The following is a 25,044-nucleotide window of genomic DNA, read 5'->3' as shown; positions in this document are numbered from 1 at the left end:
TAGGTTAAAGTTTTTTTATTTTATTTTTAGAAACTAACATGTTTTCTTGTCTTGTAGGATTCTGACATAAACTTCTAATTTGGTAATCCCTTTCTAGATTCTCTACTTTTTCTATTTTTAGAATTAGGGTTTTAGTTTTAGAAATTTTCTAATTTTAGGTTTTCTTTTTTTAGAAATTTTCTTTCTTCTAGGTTTTTTTTAAAAACTAACTTTCTATCTTTATTTTTAGAAACTTTCTAATTCTAGGATTTTTTTTGTTTTTAGAAACTAATTTCTTTTATTTCCTTTTGCAGGATTTTAACATAGGAACTTCAATCTGGTAACTTCTTTCTAACTTCTTCTCTACTTACTTTTTAAATTGCTGCAGGATTTTTCCTTTAGGATTAGACTTAGAGTTAGGGTTCTACCATGGAAGCGTGGGTACGTGCATACGCTGAGATAGATAGGAGATATTGGGGAATGCCTGAGGGTTGTGGAATTCAACGTATACCTCAAGATTCCTCTCCATTGAGAACCGATATTGAGAACCGATTAGAACATTATGTTCCATCGGTTAATAGGGCCATATACGATCGTAATTATGAGAATGAGGATTATTATCAACCATCATATTCTCCCATGTATGATCAGTATAACTATAACCAGTGGAAACATTAAAATTAGAAAAATGAACCAACAACATGTTATCATAAGTATTCTCTTAGATACCCTACCTTTGAGACCCAATCAGAAACAATCCAAGAGGATTCATTTCAGCGTAACATGGCTTGTCTTGCGGAAATTAGGAAATCATTAGAAGCGCTTAACTCGCGCCTCAATAAGGCAGAGGGGGCTCATTCATTCCAGCCACAATTCATTTCAAAAATACAATGCGAGGAAAGTGATCCAAACTCGCTTTTGAAGAACTCTGGAATTACAAATGAGTTGGAGTCCATTAATGAATATATGGTTTAATTTTTCGATGAGTCGATCTCGATGACGGTTCAAAGGAATGGTCAAGAGATGTGGATATCTTTCAAATACAATGATGATGACACACCTTCCTTACATGACACACAGGATCTCGGTGATGAGGTAGAAGTTAGTTTATTCGAACCTCAACCAAATTTAGGAATAGAATGTGAGGAAAGCGATCCCATCCCAAGTGTGCCCTGCACGAAATTAGACGATGATATGTATTGTGATGATGATCATGAATGTTCAGCCCAAATTTCCCTGGAATCAATCTCAAGTATGGTCCAGATCAGTGATCAAGAAGTACATGAAGTGATCAGTCAGAAGAACCTACTCCACTCATCTGACATGCCTGATTTAAATGTGGCGGATGAACTCCTTACAACTGACCCTTCTATCTCTTGTGAGATATGTTTAGACCACTCCCCTGACTTGAATGATGATATGATTCGGGAGATAGATGAATTACTCGATATGACTCTGGAATTTGAAACCACCCAGTTGAGGCCACCATCTGAACTGTTGAATGTTGACGATTTAATGCCTCTTTTGAGTAGTATCAATGAACAGAGTCTGCACATCAATGCTCCATATACTGACCCTCAATCTATCTATGCAGGGCTGGAGCAAGAGAGTATCCTCTGTTTACCTTTAAAGATGATGGATTCCTTGGGCAGCGCATCAAAAACTTCAATATGAAGAATGAATCACTCTAAGAGGAATTTCCCAATGCTTTAAATGATTACTTGGCACACTTTGCAGATTCAAACGATCCCATGATATGAGACATAGTGAATGCCTTACAAGACAACATCTCGGTAGTCATCACTGACCGAGAGAACCCTTACTTTGAAGCCCCTCCCTCCCTAGATCCTCATTGTTTACCATTAAGGGAGGAGGAGCTAAGAATTGAACCGAAGTTTGGAACTTCGGAATGTGTTGAGACTGCACCACTTCCTGAAAATTTCTCTCAATTTGATCTACCTGTAGTCTCTGATTCACCATGGGATACTAACTTTGTAACTTTTTCTGACACAGGTGAATCATATATACTTTGGATACCTCAAGCAAATCAACAGCAAAATTTTAATAAGGTACATAAGTTTCTCTGGAAAGTCAAGCTCCAAGGCATCTAAGCCTATTGCAAAAAGGGCTTTTGGATAATCCTGTTGAGGAACTTACTGAGAAACTTAGTACGATACTGGCCTAAAGAGGAACCTTGCGACATGATTGATTAATTTTTTCCTGCTTTCATAGGACTAGGGTGGTTTGCTTTATGCTGTTTTAGGATAGACGGCTTTATGCTGTTAGGTTAGTTTGTTTGATACGTTATTTTAGGATAGTTTGCTTTTGTTGGTTTCTCTCTTGTGCTAACATATTCTGATATCTTTGGGAAGTCTCTAGATTCGTTATCCAGGTACTATCTTCCCATCACTTCTCATTTACTTTCGTTGTCTCACGTGTATTACATGCTCATATCGTTTACATTGAGGACAATGTAGATTTTAGGTTGGGGGTGAGAGATTAGGTTACCTAATCAGTATTTTCTTAGTTTTGAACAAAAATTATGAATTTTTTTTAATTTTTTGGGATTTCTTATGAATTCGAGGTGATTTTGACGGGCATCTTTGACTTAAAATCTCAAGCTACGTGATATTGGTCATTTATGACTCTTGGATTCAATTATCTAGTAGATTTCACATTTAAGTCTAAATTGTTAATTCATGATTAGAAGTTTTAAACATTGATTGAGTCACAATTTCACATGTCACATCTCGCTTACACAGTAAGGTTTCAGTTCAATATCGAAGGATTAACTTGGTAATCATTAAACATGAAAGGAACTAGCCAGGAAAATTTGTCTGTCATGATCAATCGAAGAAAAAAAAATACCTAGTGAAAAAAAAAAACAAATGCCTTTGGAAAGGGTTGGGCAAATAATCTTCACCATAGGTTTGCTCCCTATAGGTGTAGATTTAATTCCCCATGGACATATGTGAAAAGGGTTGGGTGTACAGTCTTCACCATAGGTTTACTCCCTATAGGTAAGTACCTGATTCCCCTCCTTGGTGCTCCTTTTAATAGAAAAAATCAAAGGCTGAAAGAAAAAAAAAGAATGATCTATGAGGCACGTTTTACTTTAGGTTTTGGGTGTCCTGAATGTTCTTGTGGTTACCAATGATATCATGAAATACTGAATTGAATCTTAAAGTTGATAAGTCGAGACTAGACTAAATACTCATGGATCCTAATGTTTAGAATTTTTTCTAATTGATGGATTACTACTTTAAGTTGACTGTGAAATTATTGTGGGCTTGAGTTCAGGAGAAAATAATGCCCAACATTCATGAATCTTAGATTTCTTGTATCTGAATCACTTTTCAAAATATCACTCGAGTACATAGAAATTATCTTGTATTTTTTTAACTTATCTTTCACATACTTTGCTCGGGACTAGCAAAATGCTGGTTGGGGGTTGTGTTGAGGGTCACATATTGCATATCAGACCTAATTATTGCCTGAATTTACAAGCATGATACCGTTCAATGGCCCGATTTAATCGTGTTTGTGATTCAAAGTGTATTTACGAGCATTGACTGAAAAAGGGTGCTTAAAGCATGGATTTAACGCTCTGATGACACCAAAGGCAAGGGACGAACTCCAGGGGACCAAGATCGATGGAATTACACACCAGAAATTCGAGAAAATCGGGAAACCGAAGCTCAAGTGGCCCGAAAATCATTCAGAATACAAGATCACGGGGTTCCTACCATTCATTTAGCATGAAACTTTATACATGGCCTGAGGACCATAAATTAACCGTACATGTAAAATTTCAACCATTAAATCATTGTAGAAGTGGCACAATGGACGGATCAGCCCATAAAATCTCATTTTGGGGCCCACCTGATTTCTGGAACTGTCTCAACTTTGGATTCAACGCCTTAAATGGGGCAACAAAATGAATAGATGGATTGGATTTCTGAGAAACATCACAGGGGGCCCTATATGTGCACGTGTGAGTATACAGTGCACACGTATTTGCTGTGCACCGGACCGACTGACTTGGGTAAAGTCGGTGTTGACCGACTCTTCACGCGAAAATTGAAATTTCCGTTTTTCGTAAAATAGCGTCCGAGAAACGGACGCTCGGTTGCTGTTGTGGGGCCCATACATTGTCCCAATGGACAATCCAAACCGTCCATTAGATTTCTAAGGCGTATGTTACCAAGGCCTAGGTGACAATATTTGATGAAACAAAGAGGATGAGATTATAACCATTCAAACACAACGGATGGTGGCTTTAAAGATTACGTGGGCCGCATCAAAGTATAGCAAAAAATACTCTTTCCTGACTGGTTTTTCGAGGGGAGTTCAATGAACGGCTTGGATTTGTCAAAATAACACTAAAGTGGGCCCCACCAACGTCACAGTGGAAGCTTCCGCGTCCCTATTTCTCATCCGGCGAGAGTCCATTTTGCGGAAGTTTGTGGGCCCCACCAATGGCCTGTCTGACCAATCTGATTCGTTCATCGTGTAGAAGGCCTTGAATACTATAAAATCTTGCTGAAATTTTACACCCATGCGTGCACATGTGCGCGATACAGAGGCCACAAACAGGCGGTCCTGTGACGTTCAAAACGATTTTTGGCGTGATTTCTTCTCTGGGCCGCGTCAATGGACGTTCAAAACCATCCATTCTTAACTAAAATTTCGTCTTGAATCCAATGGATGGGGTGGATTTCTCTGAAAGTTCCTCTGTGGGGCCCACCGATCACAATAGCGAAGGGGTGCGAAAGCTTTCGCACATCCGCAAAAATCTGAATTTCCAGGCAGTTGTGGCCCACCATCTTTCATCATATGGTAGATCAGAACCTTCCATCATGTAGAGCACTCAAAAATGTCCTAAGGGACGGTGTTTCTTTGAAAATTGAGCGAGGAAAGTAGTGAGTTTTAAGACACTGAAACTTGGCTGCGAAAAGTTGCACTCCGTTTCTTGCTGCGACTCTGCCACCGACTCTAGCCTTCCAGCAGCTATAAAAGGAGGTTGTGAACATGAGAGAGGGGGAGGAGATGATCTAGGGCAGCCGTGGAGGCACCTTGCGAGCTTGGACGTGGGAAGAAAGAGAGAGAGAGAGTGGGTGGACGACCATCAGCGTGGAGTTTCCCTTTTCCTTTTCCTCTTTAATTTCTTTCCTTCCTTTGATGTTTTAAGAGACTTTAGTTGATCATGTCTATGGTTGGCTGAACCTCTTAGCTAGGGCTAAGAGGTGAAGCTTGTAGCGTGATTAGGATGGTTGTTTTACTTTAATTCATGTTTTATGGGTTCTCTTGGATTTTAGTTTGATTATGAAGGTATACTTTTAGTTTTTAATGGTTTGTTGTGACTTAAATTACAATGGATCTACGATAGCTTTAAGTATGTTTTCCATTATTGAGATTGTGAAATTAGTAAGACCCGTTGTTCACCATCGTCCCATGGGCATGGTAGGGTGACGGAACCCTTCTTAACTTTCACAATTCTCTTATGATTAGCCGTGAGATTGGTAAATCGCTGTTGTTTGCCATCGTCTCCTGGGCATGGTTAGGTGACGGGATCACTTCCAAATCTTCACTAATCTTATCTGTTGATGATTAGATCCATAAGAAGTTCAGAGATCTGACAAATCTCTTCTTACCAGTTGGATAAGATAGGACTCTGATTCCAGCTATGTCCTTGAATTATGCAAGGTAGCTTCCCAATTGCTATAAGTGGATCCTTGGCACCCTAGCTCTCACCTTTATTTTTATTAGTTTTTAATTAATTTATTTCACAATTATTCATCAAATTACACTCGATTTAGATTTCATCTCATTCTAGTTCTAGCTCTAGTTAGTTTCAAATTACGTACAGGTATCAGTCCCTTGGGATTCGACCTCGGTCTTACCGAGTTTATTACTACATCACAACCCTGCACTTGGGGAGTGAACAATCAGGCATCACCAGCCTACTCTTAGTTGGCCCATATGGATCTGGAACAAAACCCTTCCACCCAAGTTGAGCATCTTTGCTTAGAAAGTCTTCCATCAAGCAGTTCCGATGGACCAAACAGTACTGCAGACTCGTGGCATCGCTCTTGCTTCTCGATGTGAGTGTTGCAGGCTGACGTCTTCCAGTCCCCAAATCCCGGCTACGTCTTGGGCCCTTTCTCCCCAAACAGTCTCTCATCCTACTTCAAGCCAGCAAGGATCTCAGCGAGTAAGAGACCGCAGCTCCCAGCTATATGATCTCCCCCCAATCGCTTATCAGCGCCATCTTATCAACAACCAGCAACAACTCCAAGCATCACCAGATTTGGTTCTTCGCAGGTCGAACAGGGGTCAACAGGCCTCCTCTGTTTTTTGGTTCTGGTGAAGTGGAAAACCTGGACCACCTCTTTAGCCAGGGTGAGATTGCCACTCGAATTTGGAGCCACTTCAGCAGGCTATTTGGTGTCACTAATTTTCCTAACCAGACAATTCTATAGCAAATTCAATTCTGGACATCAAAGGCAAGTAAGAAATCCCATTTTTCTTACTCAATTGGTCTTGCCCCTTCAATCATTATTTGGGAGATATGGAACAGCTGTAACCAGGCTCGTTTTAAAGGTTTTGCGATGTCAGCTAATCAGATCCTTTTCAAGGTTAACCGCTGGCTGAAAGAGCTTGACAGTTCAATATCGGCACCGGACAAGAACTCCTTCGCAGAATCCATCTCTCTTCAAGCCTTCAGGATCACTAAAGCTCAGCCTTTCCCCCCCAGAAAATTCATCAAAGTTGTTTGGTCTTCGCCCCCTCAGGGCTGGTTAAAGTTAAACGTTGATGGCTCCTGGAGGGTTAATCTGGGTCTGAGTGGGGGGGCGGGGGGGGCGGGGGGGACCATTTCCTTCCACAGAAGCTATGACCATTCCTCTAACACTATTGCCAAGGCCCAAGCCATGTTAGATGGCATAATGATTTGCTTTAACCTGGGTCTCTCTAACATTATCGTCGAAACGAACTCGATGACCATATTTAATTTGGTTGAGGATGCTCTCTGCTCAAGCTCTTGGCAAATTCGGTACAAGGTGGGAGAGATTCGGCTTTATCGGCGTCCCCTTAACCTTATGTTCAGCAACATTTATCGTGAAGGGAACTCCGTTGCAGATGCCTTAGCCAGAATGGCTACTGATGGCTGCCCAAATAGATTGTATGATTCTCGCGCAACTCTTCCGAGACATGTGCACGGAAACCTCGTCATTGATAACGCTGGTATTGGGAACATCCGGCTTATGTAAATGGGGCTCCTTTTGATCTTGTTTTTTCTTTCTTTTTTGGGCAGTTCCTGTGCAGATTGAGTTATACGTTGGGAGAGGTCTGCCTTTTTTTGTTGTTGGAACCCTCCTATTTGGTTGTATATTTTTTGGTGATATGAATTAGCCGTTGCTTTTAAATAAAAAATAAAAAAATAAAAAAATCTGTATACTGATCGAGTGAGCCCCACCATGATAATAAGACTTGTGACAATAATCAGGCCTATTAAATCATAAGGTGGGCCACACTATAGAAAATAATGGGTAACTACCAAAAATTTTCAAACTTTGGTGGTGGGGCACGTACTTGTTAGATTGATATGACTTTTGGTGTGCCCTACTTTCATAATTGACCAACCCTTTTAAACGGGCTTGATTATACACACATGTAGCAGACTATGGAAGATCCACCGTCGTATATATGGTCCACATACATGCTCATGGTTGGTCCTGCCTAATTGAAGACCGACAAATGAGGAAATAGATAGGAAAAGCTAATAGCACAAGTGCAACGGAAGAAATGAGAAAGTCTATTCGTACAATGATAATCCACCCATGGGACGCCATGATCCATTCATGGTGGGGATCAAGATGTGTAAGTCCAAATCTAAGATTTGGACCATTGGCCTATGGTTGAAATGTGGATGGAATGACATAGACCAAAACCACAATGATCGTTTGATCCTCACCGTCCAATTTGTGGTCTTCAAGTCGAAAGCTATTGAGGAAAACATAAAAAGTCAAAATTTAATTGGAGGCATCATATGGCTAAGAAATCAAATTATTCTAATTTTAAGGCCATCCTCCATCCACAGCTGGACTTATGATTTGGACGGCCAAGATTGATGTAGTTGTGTACCCTACCTATAATGAATGGGTAACGTGCAACATTTGCATTGCAAACAGACATTTTCAACTGCCTTTGCTATCCTCTGCACGACACTGTTATAATATTCAGACTGTGCAATCTACCGTCTCTGAATCAGTGTGAATTCCACGATAGTTCACCACATCTTAAAAAGAAATAGAAGTAATACATCCAACGTATACGTAGCATGCATTTCCAGTAATCCAAACCGTCGGAATAGTTCTATATACTCTATGTCTAGCATAGGCTAAAAATATCCTTGATCGAACGAGCTTTTTTTTTTTTGATCAAACGAGTTTAACCATATGAATTTTTAGATATAAGTTTGGATGAACAATTACATTTTTAACAGCCCCTTCCATAGTCGGACCAGTTTCGTTTAATCAATGTAACTTTTAAGCAATAATCCATCTACGATTGGCCCTACAACTCGGATGGTCTGGATTGACTCGTGTGGCCCACATCTAAAGATGGTCACAAACTATCACTGTAGCCTCTCGTACATTTAAGTGCTAACGTGAAAAGGTCATGGAGTGCAGGATTTTGCTAATACTACACGCGTGTAGAGTCTAACATATCCACATGCGGGATTCTGTATGAAAAAGGTGATGTGTTAGAGATCGGAGCTTTCCATCAGGCGAGCTATAAATTTCTAGATCATCTAGCGTAAAAATCAAATCATTTCACGCTCAAGTGGGCAAAATCTTATCAAAACAAATGAATGGCTAACAAAACGCTTTTATTCGTGGCCCACAAGAAGAGTTAAATTATCTTATTTTTTAAATCACAGTATCAAAGAATTATTTCCAACCCCAAAGAAAGCTCAGATTTTATACACGTGTATTTCATATCTGCATGCTTAATGTAGCTTGAAATTGTACGGATCTAAACGCATGAGGAATTATCAAACCTCATGTACGGATATACAAGCGTGTGGAAGTAGTAAACCTCCTCAATGTATGCTACTTTCGTCCTTCGCACATGGGAAGACTTCTGCGTACTGAAGAACGAGTAAGCAATACTGCGACCGCTTGTGGATTAGTAAGGGTCTGTTTGGGCGGTGGGATTCGAAGGGATTAGGTGGGATGGGATTCATCCGGTCGTGTGCCAATTCCACTCCATGTTTGGGAAGAATGGAAAAGCTTGGAATTATATTAAATAGAATTGCATTGGGTCCTGTGCCAATTTCACTCAATGTTAGGAAGTTGTTGTAGGTCGTCCCACTATAATGTGTGGGCTATATCCACGCCGTCCACCCATTTATGGAGATTATTTTAGAGCATGGCCAAAAAATCAGGTAAACCTAATGCTCAAGTGGACCCCACCATAGAAAGCAACGAGGATTGAATACTTACTGTTGAAAACTTCTTCTGGGCCACATAAGTTTTGGATCTACCTCATTTTTAGGCCCACGCCATAAAATGAGGTTACAAAACAAATGAACAGTTTAGATTGGAGGGGATTAGAAGGGATTGACAATTCCCTAACTGTTTGGTGCTATAAAGTAACTGGGGGTTTGCAATTTAGGGAGTTTCAAATTCCCTTGATATAGGGGTTTGTAATCCAAGATTTGACTTTGGATTGTCTTTTTAAAGCAGCTCAACGGTCGGAAATCCAACTGTTTAAAGATCTTCTTTAGAAACTTATCTTCGCGCTCTCTAGTACCGAAACTCTCTCCGGTACCGCAGAAGAAGGTTACTGCTAGACTGCTGTTAGAGTGCAGAAAGTCTGCCAGAAGGTTGCTGCGCCATTGGACGGAGATTTGCTGTAAATGTTAGTTTATATTTTACTGTTTTCTTTTGACGAATTGCAACTTATTATTTGGATAGCCCAATATAATGGTTATGAAAAATCTGCTCCGACCATGTGATGGCTTATCAAAATTTATCTGTATGACCAAAATATTATACTAATTTAGGCTTCACATGGGCCACGTCAAATGAAATAGTGAATGGAAGGACGAGAACACTTTATTCATATGTCCCACCATGATGGTTATATGAACGGTGTAATCTAGTCATTATATAGCCCATTAAAATTCAAGATTTGAGAAAAAAATTTAGAGGTAAATATCATTCAAGTGGGCTATAGGATGAAAACAAATTAAACGATTATAATTGCTTTTATACACTGTTTTTAACTGTGTGATTAACTTGAACTACCAATGGCCCTAAAATTTAAGCCCTTAGCCTAAAATAGGATAACTCATATTATGGTTGAAATGGATTTCCAGCTATCATTAAAGAAGCTGGAGAACTTTGTTTTTCGCAATATAAATGAAGGAAGTTGGCAATGTCCTTTAAAGCCACTACATTACACTGTGAATTTTTTAAAATACAATGTGGGGCCATCGTCGTTCATGCATATTATCTACTCCGTCCAACCATTTTATCAGATACTTTTAGTGAGTTAGCTTAAAAATAAAGCATATAAAAAAACCAAGTGGACTATACCATTGGAAAAAGTGTTAATTGAACATCTACTGTTGAAAAGTTACTGGGGGCCACAGAAGTTTTAGATCGAGTTGATAATTGTGTTTTCACTTCATCCATGTCCGTGTGATCTTAAGAACAAGTTGGATGACAAATAAGCATCACTGGAGGCCTTGTGAAGGTTTCAACGGTGGAAATTAATATTTCCATTGTTTCCTTTCCTGTGGTATGATTCACTTGAGCTTTGTATATGCTTCAATTTTGGGCTTAACTCCTAAAATTATATGAAAAAATGGATGAATGGCGTAGGTAACCACACGTGTTGACGGTGGGCCCAACAGAGTTCACTCAGGTTTAAAAGGAAACATGAAAACGATGAAATTTAGTGGGCCCACTTTTATGGCCCACCTGAAGTTCAAAATTTGTTTTTTTTTTTTTTTTTTCTTATAATGTGTATATTCTGATGGGTTTGTTATAATAATTATTTATGTTGTAGTATATTTTAATCACTTCGGATATTTTAAATAATTTACTTGGTCTCCTTAAATATTTATGCAAATATACCACAAAATTTGAGGGGGTTTCAAATTCACACTCCCAAACACAAATTTTACAATCCATGGAGTTCCAAATCCGAGGTGCCAAATAGAAACAGGGGATTCCGAATCCAGGGGGTTTCAAATCCACGCTCCCAAACAGGCCTTAAGTCAACTTGCACTCCCTTCATTTCCTACTGCTTATAAAACCCAATCCCATGAGCTTTGGAGCCATCCACACCTCTCTCTATCTCTCTCTCACTCCAAATGGCCATGTTGAGCACTTGCCTCTTCTTCTTACTTGCTATCTTGGCCATGACCCATATCTCATCAGTATCATTGAAAGTGGGCCACTACCAATATACATGCCCGTCAGCGGAGGCGATTGTCCGACAGATAGTAAGCAAAGCCGTTACTCGGAAGCTGGGACTTGGCGCCGGCCTAATTAGGATGCATTTCCATGATTGCTTTGTTAGGGTAAGTTTTCTTTACAGAGCTAAGAGATGTTGTTATTGTTATGGAGATGGTACCAACCTTGTGTATTTGTATTCTATGTGTTACAGGGCTGTGATGGTTCAGTCCTACTCGATTCGACACCTGGAAACCCTTCTGAGAAACAGCATCCGGCCAACAATCCAAGCCTACGTGGATTTGAAGTGATCCACGAAGCAAAGGCTAGAATTGAAGCTCAATGCCCACATACTTAAGGAAGGCACCTGATTGAGTGAGGTCGGACCACAACTTATCTGCTCCCGCCCGTTGACAGCTCTAACCGTCCTACTCAATCTTTAAACAGCTAAGGCACAACCAGCACAAGCTTATTCCCCAACCGGACCCTTTTGGCAAATGGCAATAGAGGGAAATTTACACAGGGACCTTGTACACAAACCCAAGAAGTTGTTCCATTTACTCCCAGCCGCCTCTGAGCTGGGCCAGCATCCATCACCATCCGTTCACGATCAAATGGTCACAAGGTTCGCCAATTGCAAATTTATGGGCAAGGATTGGGTACTAACAGGACCTAGCTATGGTCGGACAATCCTATCATGGGATCTGTGGCCTCCCACCATCATATGTGTTTTCTCCAGGCAGTCCATCCAATTTGAAAGATCATTTTCGGGCATGATCCCAAAAAAGGAGGCCGATTGAAGGCCCAAGTAGACCACACCACATGAAGCAGTGGCGACAATGACCCCTCACTGTTGAAACCTTCCTAAATTCTGCAGTGATGTTTATTTTACATCCAATATATTCATAAGGTCACATGGACCTGGATGAAAGGAAAACATAAATATCATATTATTTCAAACTTCCGTGGCCCCAAAAGGTTTTCAAAGGCTTCCTGTGATGTGGTCCACTTGAGAATTAAATATTCCTCATATTTGGACTTATCACTTAAAATGACTTGTCAAAATGAGTCGACAGAATGGCTAAATTAAACACATATATCATGGTGAGCCCCACTGAGCCCAGACAGGACCGTCCGTCTCTGTCCAGGTCCTGCTGTGGGAAGTACCAAATCGCCGTCCCAAATTTCCCAGCAATGAAATAAAATTTTTCGGTGTGGGCCGGACTATGAGAGAACAGGTCGTGCCGACCATAGACACAAGTCAGCCAGCCTGGCATGCCTATCATATATTCTCAAAAGTCCAAAAAGTGGAGACCAACGTAGATGGAATATAGATCAAAATCACAATGATCCTTGGATCCTCGCCGTCCAATTTGTAGTCTTTAAGTCAACCGCTATTAAGGAAAACATAAAGAGTCCAAATTCAATGAGAGATCAGATGGCTATGAAGTCAAATCATTTTGATTCGGGGTCGTCCTCCATCCACAACAATTTGGACGGCTTAGATTAATGTAGATGTGTGCCCCACTTGTAGTGAATGTGCAACGTTCGACATTTGCATCCCAAACCAAAATCCAGCTAACATCAATGGAGACAATTTCAAACTGCTTTTGCTCACCTTGGCACGACGCTGTTATAATATTCGGACAGACGGGATGCAATGCACTGTCTCTGGATAGGCGGGAAAACGACGATAGTTCATGACCTTTAAAGAAGGAATGGCAGTAATACATCCAACGTATACAAGACATGCATATCCAGCAATCCAAACCTTCGGAATAGTTCTATCTTCTCTAGATGTATCATAGGCCAAGAATTAGTCCAAAAATTACCTAGATCAAAAGAGATTAACCATCCTGGTTTTAGAGATGAGTTTGAATGTTGAAAATTACATGCTTAAAAGCACACCTGTGTTTTTTTTTAATCAATTGACTTTCAAACTACACTCCATCTACGATGGGCCCTACAACTCGGATGGTCTGGATTGACTCGCGTGGCCCACAACTAAAGATGGTCACAAAATTTCAGTGTTGCCATCAGTACATTTCAGTATTAATTTCAAAAGGTATTGGAATACAGTGATTTGCTGATACTACGCGAGTGTAGAGCGTAACATATCCACACGCGGGTTTCTGTATCACAAGGCGACATTTGTTAGAGATTTGGAGCTTTCCATCAGGTAATCTACAATTTTGTAGATCTGTAAACGTAAAAATTCAAATCATTTTATGCCTTATGTGGGCCAAATATTATCAAAACAAATGATCGGGTAGGAAAAGACTTTTGTCCATGGCCCACTAGAAGAGTTCAAATATCTTAACTTTTAACTATAATATCAAAGCATTATTTATAATCCAATGGAAAGTTCAGATCTTAAAAACGTAGTTCATATCTTCGTTTGTGACGGCGCTTGGATGCGTACAGATCCCTCGCGCGTGTGAAATTACCAAATTTCATATCCGGATGTACATGCGTGTGGTAGTAGCAAACCACCGCAATGTAGGCCTCTTTGGTACATCGCATGGAGGAAGACTTTTCCGTACACAGGAAGAGTAAACAACGCTGTTAGCTTTGGTTTACCGGGTAAAACTGCACCCATTTCATCTCCTGCGCCTTATAAAAACCCAACCAAATGAAAGTTTGAGCCATCCACATCTCTCTCTCTCTCTCTCTCTCTCTCTCTCTCTCTCTCTCGCTCGCTCTCTCTCTCCAAATGGCCATTTTGAACACCTGCCTTTTCTTCTTCCTTGCTATCTTGGCAATGGCCCATATCTCATCAGCATCACTGAAAGTGGGCCATTACAGATATACATGCCCGTCTGCGGAGGCAATTGTCCGACAGACAGTGAGCAAAGCTGTTGCCCGGAACCCAGAACTTGGTGCTGGCCTAATTAGGATGCATTTCCATGATTGTTTTGTTAGGGTAAGTTCTCTTTGCAGAAAACAAAAAAAAAAAAGAGTTCTGTTTGCATAGCTGAGAGATGTTGTTGTTATTGATATGGAGGTAGTACCAACCATGTGTATTTGTATTGTATGTGTTGCAGGGCTGCGATGGTTCGGTCCTACTTGATTCCACGCCTGGAAATCCTTCAGAGAAACGGCATCCGGCTAACAATCCAAGCCTACGTGGATTTGAAGTGATCGACCAAGCAAAGGCCAGGATTGAAGCTCAATGCCCACATACTGTCTCTTGCTCCGACATCATTGCCTTTGCGGCTCGTGATAGTGCCTACAAGCTTGGTGGCATTGACTACGCCGTGCCATCGGGTCGCCGTGATGGAAGAGTCTCTATTGAAGAGGAAGTCACTCAAAATCTCCCCCCACCTTCCTTCAATGCCCAACAACTCAAGGAGAACTTCAAGCGAAAAGGGTTGTCTTTGGATGAAATGGTGATACTCTCTGGGGCCCACTCGATCGGTGTTTCTCATTGCTCTTCCTTCACGGATCGCCTCTACTCCTTCAATGGCACCCACCCACAAGATCCTTCAATGGACCGCAAGTTCGCAACCTACTTGAAAACAAGGTGTCCCCCTTCGACCTCTGAGAACGGTCAAGATCCTATGGTGCACCTAGACATGGCAACACCAAATCGCCTGGATAACAAGTATTACCAGAGTTTGAAGCACCATAGAGGAGTGTTGGAGTCGGATCATACACTAATTACTAGCCCCTCGACGTCGAGAATGGTGAGGCACAATGCGAAGCATCAGTCAGCTTGGGCTGCAAAGTTCGCAGCTGCCATGGTGCACATGGGGTCGATCGATGTGTTGACCGGCTACCAAGGAGAGATCAGGAAGAACTGTAGGGTTGTGAACTATTGAATCATTCTAATTATAGGAATTGCAATAGCTCTTTCATTCATTTGAATTTATCTTTAATTTGTTGAAAGAGATTCCAAGTGTAAATTAGTTTTTCATGTAACTCCCAAGTTGTGTTTTGGTTCTTGTTTTTCTAAGGAATTATATTTTTATAAGCAAATCTCTCTCTCTCTCTCTCTCTCTCTCTCTCTCTCTCTCTGAGAGAGAGACTAGTACTTGAAGGATATGCTCAATAGCCAATGGAACTAGGAAAACTCTCTTGGTAACTTGAAAGGGGGGATCACATACCACCCGTCTTGTGTATGTGGAATCCAAACCACGAATGTGGTGCAACTCCTCATGTTGAATACAAAGAGCAATGTACATTAATTCACAGCTAAAATTAAAATCTATATCTGAGTTTTCATGTGTCCCTTCACACCGGGTGGGGCTCACCTAATGAATTGGTTGGATGATATATTCACAACATGGTGAACTCCGTCACCAGAAGCTGCAGTTTCGTTCGTCGACTCTCCATCTCCGGTCTCCCCAACGACGTCGTCTTCTCTTTCATCGCTGACCAGTAAGTGAAAACACTGCCATCGGGATCACATTTCCTCAATTCGAGATTTCTATGGTGCCTTTTAGTTAAACTACAGTAAGGTTCTTAGATTCATAGATTGTTGTTTTGGGTATTTGTTTCATTGTACTACTGTTGTTTTGTATTGTTTCATGAAATACAAAGTACATGGACCTTTTTTTAATTATATTATTCTTTATTCTCTTCATGTGCCTTTAAAATTTTTGTGATGAATTGAGGAATGGCAATGGTAATCAAGAGTTGGAATTTAGGCATAGGAAAAAAAAAAAAAAAAGTATTTAGTAGATGTATGAATGCACCAGCATGAGTTTTGGCCCATGTCACACTGACTGAGGTGCAACATTCTTTATATGTGTAATTCTGGTCAATCATCCAAGCCATCGGTATGATACATGCTTAAAGTTTGACTAAGGATGCTTCAAAGATCCCCAAGATTGTAAGATCTGATCATCCAAACAATGGTTAATGAGAAGAGGAAAGAAAAACCAAATCATATTCTTTGTGCATGCACGGGTTTCTTTTATTATTGAATTTGAAAATTTTATATGAATGAATCTATCAGGGCATATGTGCTGGCAATGGTGAGAGACCCCATTATTGTGTCCTTTTATTTTAAATATAGAAAATACTACGGCTCTTAACCGTAGCCCTGTATTTAAAACCGTTGCAATATCTATATTAGGCATATAGCTACGGATCTATTTGCACTTTTAGCTACAAATATCATCCGTAGTAGTATGTGCTTTTTGTTACAGAAAGTATTGCTATGGATTATAACTTAGCCTTTGACATCTTTAGCTATTGAAATATTTAGCTACGGTTTTTATCCGTAGCCTTTGTCTCTTTTTTCTGGTAGTGTCCACATTCCATCTGGACGTTTCTGTGGTGACATCCACCTCCCATTGTCCCATTATTCTCTTTTGTGCGGCTCGCCTGAGTTATGGATAAGGCAGAAATTTCCCATGCAGGCCAATCATACAATGGATGGGTTTGATGGCACTCATACAGCATTGTGGGCACTACAAATGTTGGAACATATGTCATCATTCCCATTAAAAAGGGTCCATTTAATCATGCAGCGTTGCATTTGGACTTTTACAATTCACATATATACAACATCTTCCTTCTCACCTGTGTATCACTTGCAAATGGCATCCCAAAAAAGTGGGATGCCCATTTGCTGGCGGACTACACCATCGGAATCAAGATCTGACTTAAATGTATGTGTGTGGCCCACCTCATGAATTGGGACAACGTGATCTCATGTTGGAACCAAGCTCTCTAGCATGTGGGTCCTATCATTAAGATTCCCTGACCTGCAAATCAACTTGGTTTGATCAACAGGTGTGCCATTATGTTAGAAATTAATAGGCAGAAGCTATAGGATTAATTAGAAAAAAAAAAAAAACATAATAAAAGTTTTTTCAACGGTTAGTTCTCTTTTAGATTGTCCCACGCTACATGTAGATGGGCCTGATTTTCGAGCCAGAGCCCTGAATCAATGAGAACTTTTGGATGTATGGCATGGTTCTCAAGCACGTGTTGCATTCTGGCGTATGTGCCAGACTATAGATTAGATGAACTTGTACACACATCTGGACTAAGAAAACCTAAGCAAAGGTGGTATGGTTTCACAAGTTGTTTTCAATCGATCCCAGCTTACAAACAAGCAATCAACATGGCTGAGTCACCCCACTCGATCCAATGGAACAGTACTTTAAAAGTTAGAGTTGGGCCATCACCCTATCACCAGCGATGTTGATGGACAATGATAAGGTTCACCTGTTGCTATTTTTCTAATAATAAAATACAATCACTCTGTTTGAAGCACAAGACTCAGTCTGCAGACTATGGTTTGCATTATACCAAGTCTGTGGAATAAATTTATTTTATAACTATTGCATGGGCCCACCTTGATATATTCATGACATCTAGCAAGGATCTTTCTCCGTTGAAATTGAGATGCTTCGAAACTCATGCTGATCCAATTAGAGGTTTTCTGGGCAGCTTTTCATTAATGTTTTCTGTGGTGTTGCTCAATGTGTTATTCATACGTTATCCAATCTGTATACCGAGTAAGCCCCACCGTGATAATAGGACTTGTGATAACAATCAGGCCTATTAAATCATAAGGTGGGCTACACTGTAGAAAATAAGGGATAACTACCAAAAACTTTCAAATTTTAGTGGTGGGGCACGTACTTGTTGGATTGATATCACTTTTGGCGTGCCCTACTAATTTCACCCCTTTTAAACGGGCTTGATTCCCTACAAATGTCGCAGAATATAAAAGATCTACCCTCATATATATGGTCCACATGCTGATGGTTGGTCTTGTCTAATTGAAGACCAACAAATGAGGAAATAGATAGGAAAGCTAGTGGCAGTGCAATAAGAGAAATGAGGATGGTCTATCCGTACAGTGCTATTTTCAGACCATGATCCACCCATGGGACGCCATGATCCATCCATGGTGGGGATCAAGATGCGTATGTCCAAATCTAAGTTTTGAACCATTGGCCTATGGTTGAAATGTGGATGGAATGATCATAGACCAAAATCACAATGATCTTTTGATCCCCACCGTCCAATTTGTGGTCTCTAAGTTGACAGCTATTGAGGAAAACATAAAGAGTCCAAATTCAATTGGAGGCATCAGACGGCTAAGAAATCAAATTATTCTGATTTTGGGGCCATCCTCCATCCACAACTATGATTTGGACGGCCTGGATTGATGCAGACGTGTACCTACTTATAATGAATGGGTAACGTGTGACATTTGCATTGCAAACCAAAATCTAGCTAGCATCGATGGAGACATTTTCAACTGCTTTGCTATCCTCCGCACGACACTGTTATGATACTCAAACTGGCAGTATGCAAAACGCTGTCATTGAATCCAGCGGGAATTAGATGATAGTTCACCACACTTTAAAAAGAAATAGAAGTAATACATGTACCGTATAAGTGGCATGCAGATCTAGCAATCCAAACCGTCGGAATAGTTCTATATGGTTTTTAAAGCCCCTTCCATAGTTGGGCCAGTTTCGTTTAATCAATGTAACTTTTAAGCTAAACTCCATCTAAGATGGGCCCTACAACTGGGAAAGTCTATATTGATTCGTGTGGCCCACATCTAAAGATGATCCTAAACTATCACAGTAGCCTTTCGTAAATTTAAGTGTTAGACACAGGGTCTTGGGCTGTGGTCCACATTTATAAATGGTCCCAAACTATCACTGGTTCCAGTCCTTGCCAGAATGGTAGACTCTAGGAGGTCTTGGGTTCGAAACCCATGGGTGGTGAAATTCCACTATGGCGTGCGTGGGTGTGTGGCGGATGTGTGCGAAAAAAAAAAAGTCATAATCGAAAACGAGAAAATGTCATGGAGTAGGGGATTGTGCAAAAGGCGACATGTGTTAAGAGATTGAATCTTTCCATCATGCGAGCGACAATTTTCTAGATCTTTTAACGTAAAAATCTAACCAATTTACACCTCAGATGGGCCAAATCTTATCAAAACAAATGAATGGCTAGGAAAAGGTTTTTATCCATGGCCCACAAGACGAGTAAAATTATCTTATTTTTTAAATCACAATATCAAAGAATTATTTTCAACCCCAAAAATAGCTCAGATTTTATACACGTGTTTCATATCTGCATGTGTAATGTAGCTTAAACGTGTACGGATCTACACGCACGAGGAATTATCAAATCACAAGTACGGATATACATGCGTGCGGAAGTAGTAAACCTCTGCAAATGTATGCTCCTTTCCTCCTTCGCATGTAGGAAGACTTCTTCATGCTGAAGAACGAGTAAACAATGCGACAGCTTTTGGTTTACCGAGTAAACCTTCAGGCACTTCATTTCCTACTGCTTATAAAACCCAACCCCATGATCTTTTGAGCCATCCACACCTCTCTCTCTCTCTCTCTCTCTCTCTCTCTCTCTCCAAATGGCCATGTTGAACAGTACTTGCCTCTTCTTCTTACTTGCTATCTTGGCCATGACCCATGTCTCATCAGCATCACTGAAAGTGGGTCACTACCGATATACATGCCCTTCTGCGGAGGCGATTGTTCGACAGACAGTGAGCAAATCTGTTTCTCGGAACCCAGGACTTGGCGCCGGCCTAATTAGGATGCATTTCCATGATTGTTTTGTTAGGGTAAGTTTTCTTTACAGAGCTAAGAGATGTTGTTTTTACAGAGCTAAGAGATGTTGTTGTTATTGTTATGGAGGTGGTACCAACCTTGTGTATTTGTACTCTTTGTGTTACAGGGCTGTGATGGTTCAGTCCTACTCGATTCGACGCCTGGAAACCCTTCTGAGAAACAGCATCCGGCCAACAATCCAAGCCTACGTGGATTCGAAGTGATCGACGAAGCAAAGGCTAGGATTGAGGCTCAATGCCCACATACTGTCTCCTGCTCCGACATCATTGCCTTTGCGGCTCGTGATAGTGCCTACAAGCTTGGTGGCATTGACTACGCCGTGCCAGCAGGCCGCCGCGATGGAAGAGTCTCTATTGAAGCTGAAGTCGGTCAAAATGTTCCCCCACCTTCCTTCGATGCCCAGCAACTCAAGGAGAACTTTGAGCGAAAAGGGTTGTCTCTGGATGAAATGGTGACACTCTCTGGGGCGCACTCCATCGGCCTTTCTCATTGTTCTTCCTTCATGAATCGCCTCTACTCCTTCAATGCCACACACCCACAAGATCCTTCAATGGACCGCAAGTTCGCTGCCTACTTGAAAACCAGGTGTCCCCCTTCGTCTACTAGGAACGGTCGAGATCCTACTGTGCACCTTGACGTTGCAACACCGAATCACTTGGATAACAAGTACTACCAGAATTTAAAACACCATAGAGGAGTATTGGAGTCGGATCAAACACTACTTACTAGCCCCTCGACATCGAGAATGTTGAGGAACAATGTCAAGCATAAGTCAGCATGGGCTGCAAAATTTGCGGCGGCCATGGTGCATATGGGGTCCATCGATGTGCTGACTGGCTACCAAGGAGAGATCAGGATGAACTGTAGGGCTGTGAACTTTTGAGTTATTCCAAAGATTGGAATTGCTGAATTTGATTTGAAATATTGTTTACTATTCTTTCATTTATTTGAATTTATCTTTGATTTGTTAAAAGAGAATCCAAGTGTAAATTAGTTGGTAAGATCCACATGGAGCATTTATTTTTCATGTAATCCAAGTTGTTTCATGTTTCTTGTTTTTTTATGGAAATGGATTTTTATAAGCAAATCTCTCTCTCTCCCACAGACTATTAGAAGGATATGCTCAATAGCCTTATAGAACTTTGGCTGGGGGTTGTTTAAAAAGTGTCAATTATCTCATACGTTCCATATGTGTGGGAACCATACGTGATGTGTATTTGGAATCCAAACTACGAATTTGGTGCAACTCCTCATGTACACTGTAGAGATTATGAAGCATCCCCGTCAAAAATTCAGCTGGGACACCACGAGGAGTAATGTACAATCACAGCTAAAATTAAAACCTGTATCTGAGTTTTGATGCGTCCCTTCATCCCAGGTGGGGATCACCTAATGAATTGCTTGGTTGATATATACACAACATGGTGAACCCCACATTCCATCTCGACATTTCTATGGAGGGTGTCCCTCTTCCCATTATTCGTCCTTTGTTCTCTTTTGTGCGGCCCACCTGAGTTATGGATCAGGCAGAATTTTCCCATACAGGCCAAGCATAAAATGGATGGGGTTCGATGGCACTCATACAACATGGTTGGGCTCCACACATTTGTGGAACATACGTTATCAATCCCTTTAAAACCGATCCATTTAATTATGCAGCGTTGCATGTGAACTTTCACAATTTACGTACAACATCTTCTTTCCTGCCAGTGTATCAATTGCAAATGGCATCTGAGCCATGCAAAATAGATAGGCTGCATCATATAGATCATGACCTAGGGTGAAAAGTGGGATGCTAATCTTAATCAAGATTTTTTTTTTTTGGAAAAAGTATATCATTGTTGAGGGATAATTACAGGCCTAATTTGGGTAGATGAACTGCCCATCATGAGCCATACAATTCAAGAGTGAGAACCCTTTCTAATGTAACCTAGACCTGCTTTATCCAGTAACACCTGACCCTTGATCAAACGAGGGAGGGAAGCGAGACCTTGGAAAAAGGAATTAATCTGATCTGAGCTGCCTATCTTAGCCAGACTGTTTGCTTCCCTAAAAACATGGCGAATCCGAAAGATCCCCTACGAGGAGAGACATCTAATCTTCGATAGCCAGTAAGTCCACTTCCAAGAGGGCGAGGAAACTTTGGTTATACTGGACACCGCCTAACTAGAATCAGATTCAATGCTAATGTTTGAGATCCCGAGGGCCAAACAGAATTTAATGCCATCATGCACGGTACGAATTTCAGCTGTGTTGCTGGAGGCAGAACCGTAGCCGCATGTGAAAGCGAAAATTGGGTCGCCATGATGATCTCGGCAGATCCCTCCGCCACCCACAGGACCAGGATTAGCCAGAGCTGAACCATCAATGTTCAGCTTGAAGAAACCAACTGTAGGCTTGATCCATTTGATAATGGTGGGAGGGCGGGCAGGGAGATGGGAGGCAGGGGCAACGTGGGAAGCAGACACGGGAGAAGTCATGTGCCGGAGAAGGAAAATGTTGTCCAAATGGGGGAAAATGATATACAACCACCATCTAACCTTCTGGAAAATAACAGAAGCTAAGCACGGGAGCTCGTCGAATCGGGCAACATTCCTAACCTTCCAAATCTCCCATAAAATGAAAACTGGAGCCATACGAACGATCAAAATTTTTTTACCTGGGGGAAGGTGCCACCACCAATAAATCCTATTCGAGATGGAGAGATGAGAGAAGAGATGTATCCCAAGGAAGGCAGCGGTCCGCTGCCACACTGAGTCGGCAGGGAGCTTCTAAGGAAAAGATGCGAAGAAGATTCAGTCTGGGTGCCTGAAGCTGAATCAATAGAGCAGCAGATGCAAGCTGAATTCCCTTTCACTGCACCAAATCATCAACTGGGAGAGCATTGTGGAGCAATCTCCAAAGGAAGACTGAGATCTTGGGGGGAATTTTAGGATTCCATATCCAGTTGGACCAGGGACGGTCTTGACCACAGAACCGAGAGATGTTCCAAGCCGACTTAGATGAAAATTTTCCGGAGGGCTCCAGAGGCCAGATGAGGGAATCATCTGGGTCCAAGGTACAAAAACCGCCACTGATGATATGATTCTTGAGCCAATTAGGGAGCATGACAGGAGCATCTAGTCTAATGCCCGCCCCGTCCAAAAAGTCTGACACTTTCATTTGCCGTAAGGAATCAGAGACATGTAAAGAGGGGAGAGAAACCAGCGGGCCCAGCTCGGTCCAATTGGCACTCCACATGTTGCAGTCCCCCCGCCCTATAATCCATAAAGCAAATTTATCAAGAACTAGGAATAGGTCCATCATCCTATTCCAGATAGGAGACATCAGAGCTTGCTGTCTTCCAGAATTGAGAGGAGAGGGGATAGTGTACTTAGATCGAATGAACTGCCCCCATAAACTGCTGCTATCCTTCTGAATGATCGACCCTGCCATTTTTAAATGAAGCCCCGCCATCACATCAAGATTTGACTTAAATGTATGTGTTTGGTCCACCTCATGTTGGATCAAAGCTCTCTACCATGTGGGTCCCACCATGCAGATTCCCTAATCTGCAAATCAAGTTGGTTTGATCATCAGGTATGCTACTATGTTAGAAATACATGGAAGCTATAGGAATTAGAAAAAAAAAAAAAATCATGGTCAAAGTTTCTTCATCGGTCAGTTTCTCTTTTAGATTGTGTCCCACGAGATGAGTAGACGTTCTGATTTTTTAGCTATAGCATTGAATCAATGAGAACCTCTTGATGCTTGGCTTGGTTCTCAAGCACGTGTTGCGTTCCGGAACATGTTGCGTTCTCAAGCCCGGACCAACCCCATACGAACCCAACCCAATCCTGATAGCAAAAGTGGGCAGCTGATAGCAGGAGTACAAAACTGAGGTCACTGGTGGTGCACCTCTTGTATATTCAATTTTAAAAAGAATATAGCTAGCTGAAACGACTGCAATATTTTTAACTTTTATTGTACTTTTCACTGCACACACAGTTACCAAAAGCTGCAATACATAAATAGCTGAAAGTAAAACCAACTCCACTTTCTTTGCTCTTTTTTCTCAACTAAACCGTAACTGAAAGACTCTTTCAGCAGCGGTACAAATTCAAACTCAGTCGGCAACCACTTGCTTATTATTAGGACTGACTTGTTCCAACAAGTTTACCATTTCAACATTCCCCCTTAAACTTGTCTCTTCATGCTTCATTATCCCGAGCATTGCCTTCAATCTTGTAAACACATTGTGTTTGAGCAGTTTTGTAAAAATATCAGCAATCTGGTCATGCGTCCTGCAAGAAACTAATTCAACTTCTTTGTTTTTCACATGCTCTCTGATGGAATGATATCGAGTATCAATATGCTTGCTGTGTTTATGAAACACTGGATTCTTTGCTAGTGCAATTGCTGAACGATTATCGATATAGATCACTGTAGGATGATTATGTGGAAATTCCAAATACTTCATAACATTCCTTAGCCATATACCATGGCAGACAGCTAAGCTAGCAGCAACATACTCAGCTTCACATGATGACAATGTTACAATCGATTGCTTCTTTGATGTCCATGTGAATGTTGTATCTCCCATATAAAACACAAATCCTGTTGTGCTCTTTCTTTCATCCAAATCTCTTCCCCAATCACTATCAAAATAACCAACCAGTTTGTAAGCTTCACTGGAAGTATAGAACATACCATCATTGATGGTACCTTTAATGTAACGAAGTATCCTTTTCGCTGCATTCAACTGTGATTGGTCAGGAGTCTCCATGTACCTACTGACTAACCCGACTCCATAAAGTATATCTGGTCTAGTACATGTCAAGTATCTTAAACTTCCAACCAGACTCTTGAAATAAGTTGAATCAACATCTCCTTGCTCATTTTTTCTCAACTCTAATCCGGTTTCTACTGGAGTAGTGACAGGATTACAGTTCTCCATTCCAAACTTCTTCAGAATTCCCTTTGCATAATTGCTTTGGGAGATGAAGATTCCTTTCTCACTTTGCACAGCCTCGATCCCG

General features: G+C 41.1%; 3 protein-coding genes across 3 annotated transcripts; all 3 read left to right on the top strand.

The window, feature by feature from the left end:
• Positions 1 to 11,368: 11,368 nt before the first annotated feature.
• LOC131225976 (peroxidase 5-like) lies at positions 11,369 to 11,808 on the top strand. Its single transcript, XM_058221607.1, has 2 exons — positions 11,369 to 11,578; positions 11,665 to 11,808. The coding sequence occupies exons 1-2, from the start codon at positions 11,369 to 11,371 to the stop codon at positions 11,806 to 11,808; spliced, it is 354 nt and encodes a 117-aa protein (XP_058077590.1).
• A 2,303-nt stretch (positions 11,809 to 14,111) lies between these two features.
• On the top strand, positions 14,112 to 15,349 carry LOC131225607 (peroxidase 5-like). The gene is made up of 2 exons (XM_058221161.1): positions 14,112 to 14,373; positions 14,495 to 15,349. Exons 1-2 carry the CDS (start codon positions 14,164 to 14,166, stop codon positions 15,269 to 15,271), a joined length of 987 nt encoding a protein of 328 aa, XP_058077144.1. The 5' UTR covers positions 14,112 to 14,163; the 3' UTR covers positions 15,272 to 15,349.
• Positions 15,350 to 19,806: 4,457 nt separating this feature from the next.
• On the top strand, positions 19,807 to 21,086 carry LOC131225550 (peroxidase 5-like). The gene is made up of 2 exons (XM_058221088.1): positions 19,807 to 20,019; positions 20,133 to 21,086. Exons 1-2 carry the CDS (start codon positions 19,807 to 19,809, stop codon positions 20,907 to 20,909), a joined length of 990 nt encoding a protein of 329 aa, XP_058077071.1. The 3' UTR covers positions 20,910 to 21,086.
• The last annotated feature ends 3,958 nt before the right edge of the window (positions 21,087 to 25,044 follow it).

Source organism: Magnolia sinica, chromosome 14, assembly GCF_029962835.1.
Source record: "Magnolia sinica isolate HGM2019 chromosome 14, MsV1, whole genome shotgun sequence".
Taxonomy (NCBI): Eukaryota; Viridiplantae; Streptophyta; class Magnoliopsida; order Magnoliales; family Magnoliaceae; genus Magnolia; species Magnolia sinica.
The sequence above is the reverse complement of the archived record's forward strand: the minus strand, read 5'-3'. Positions and strand labels throughout refer to the sequence as shown.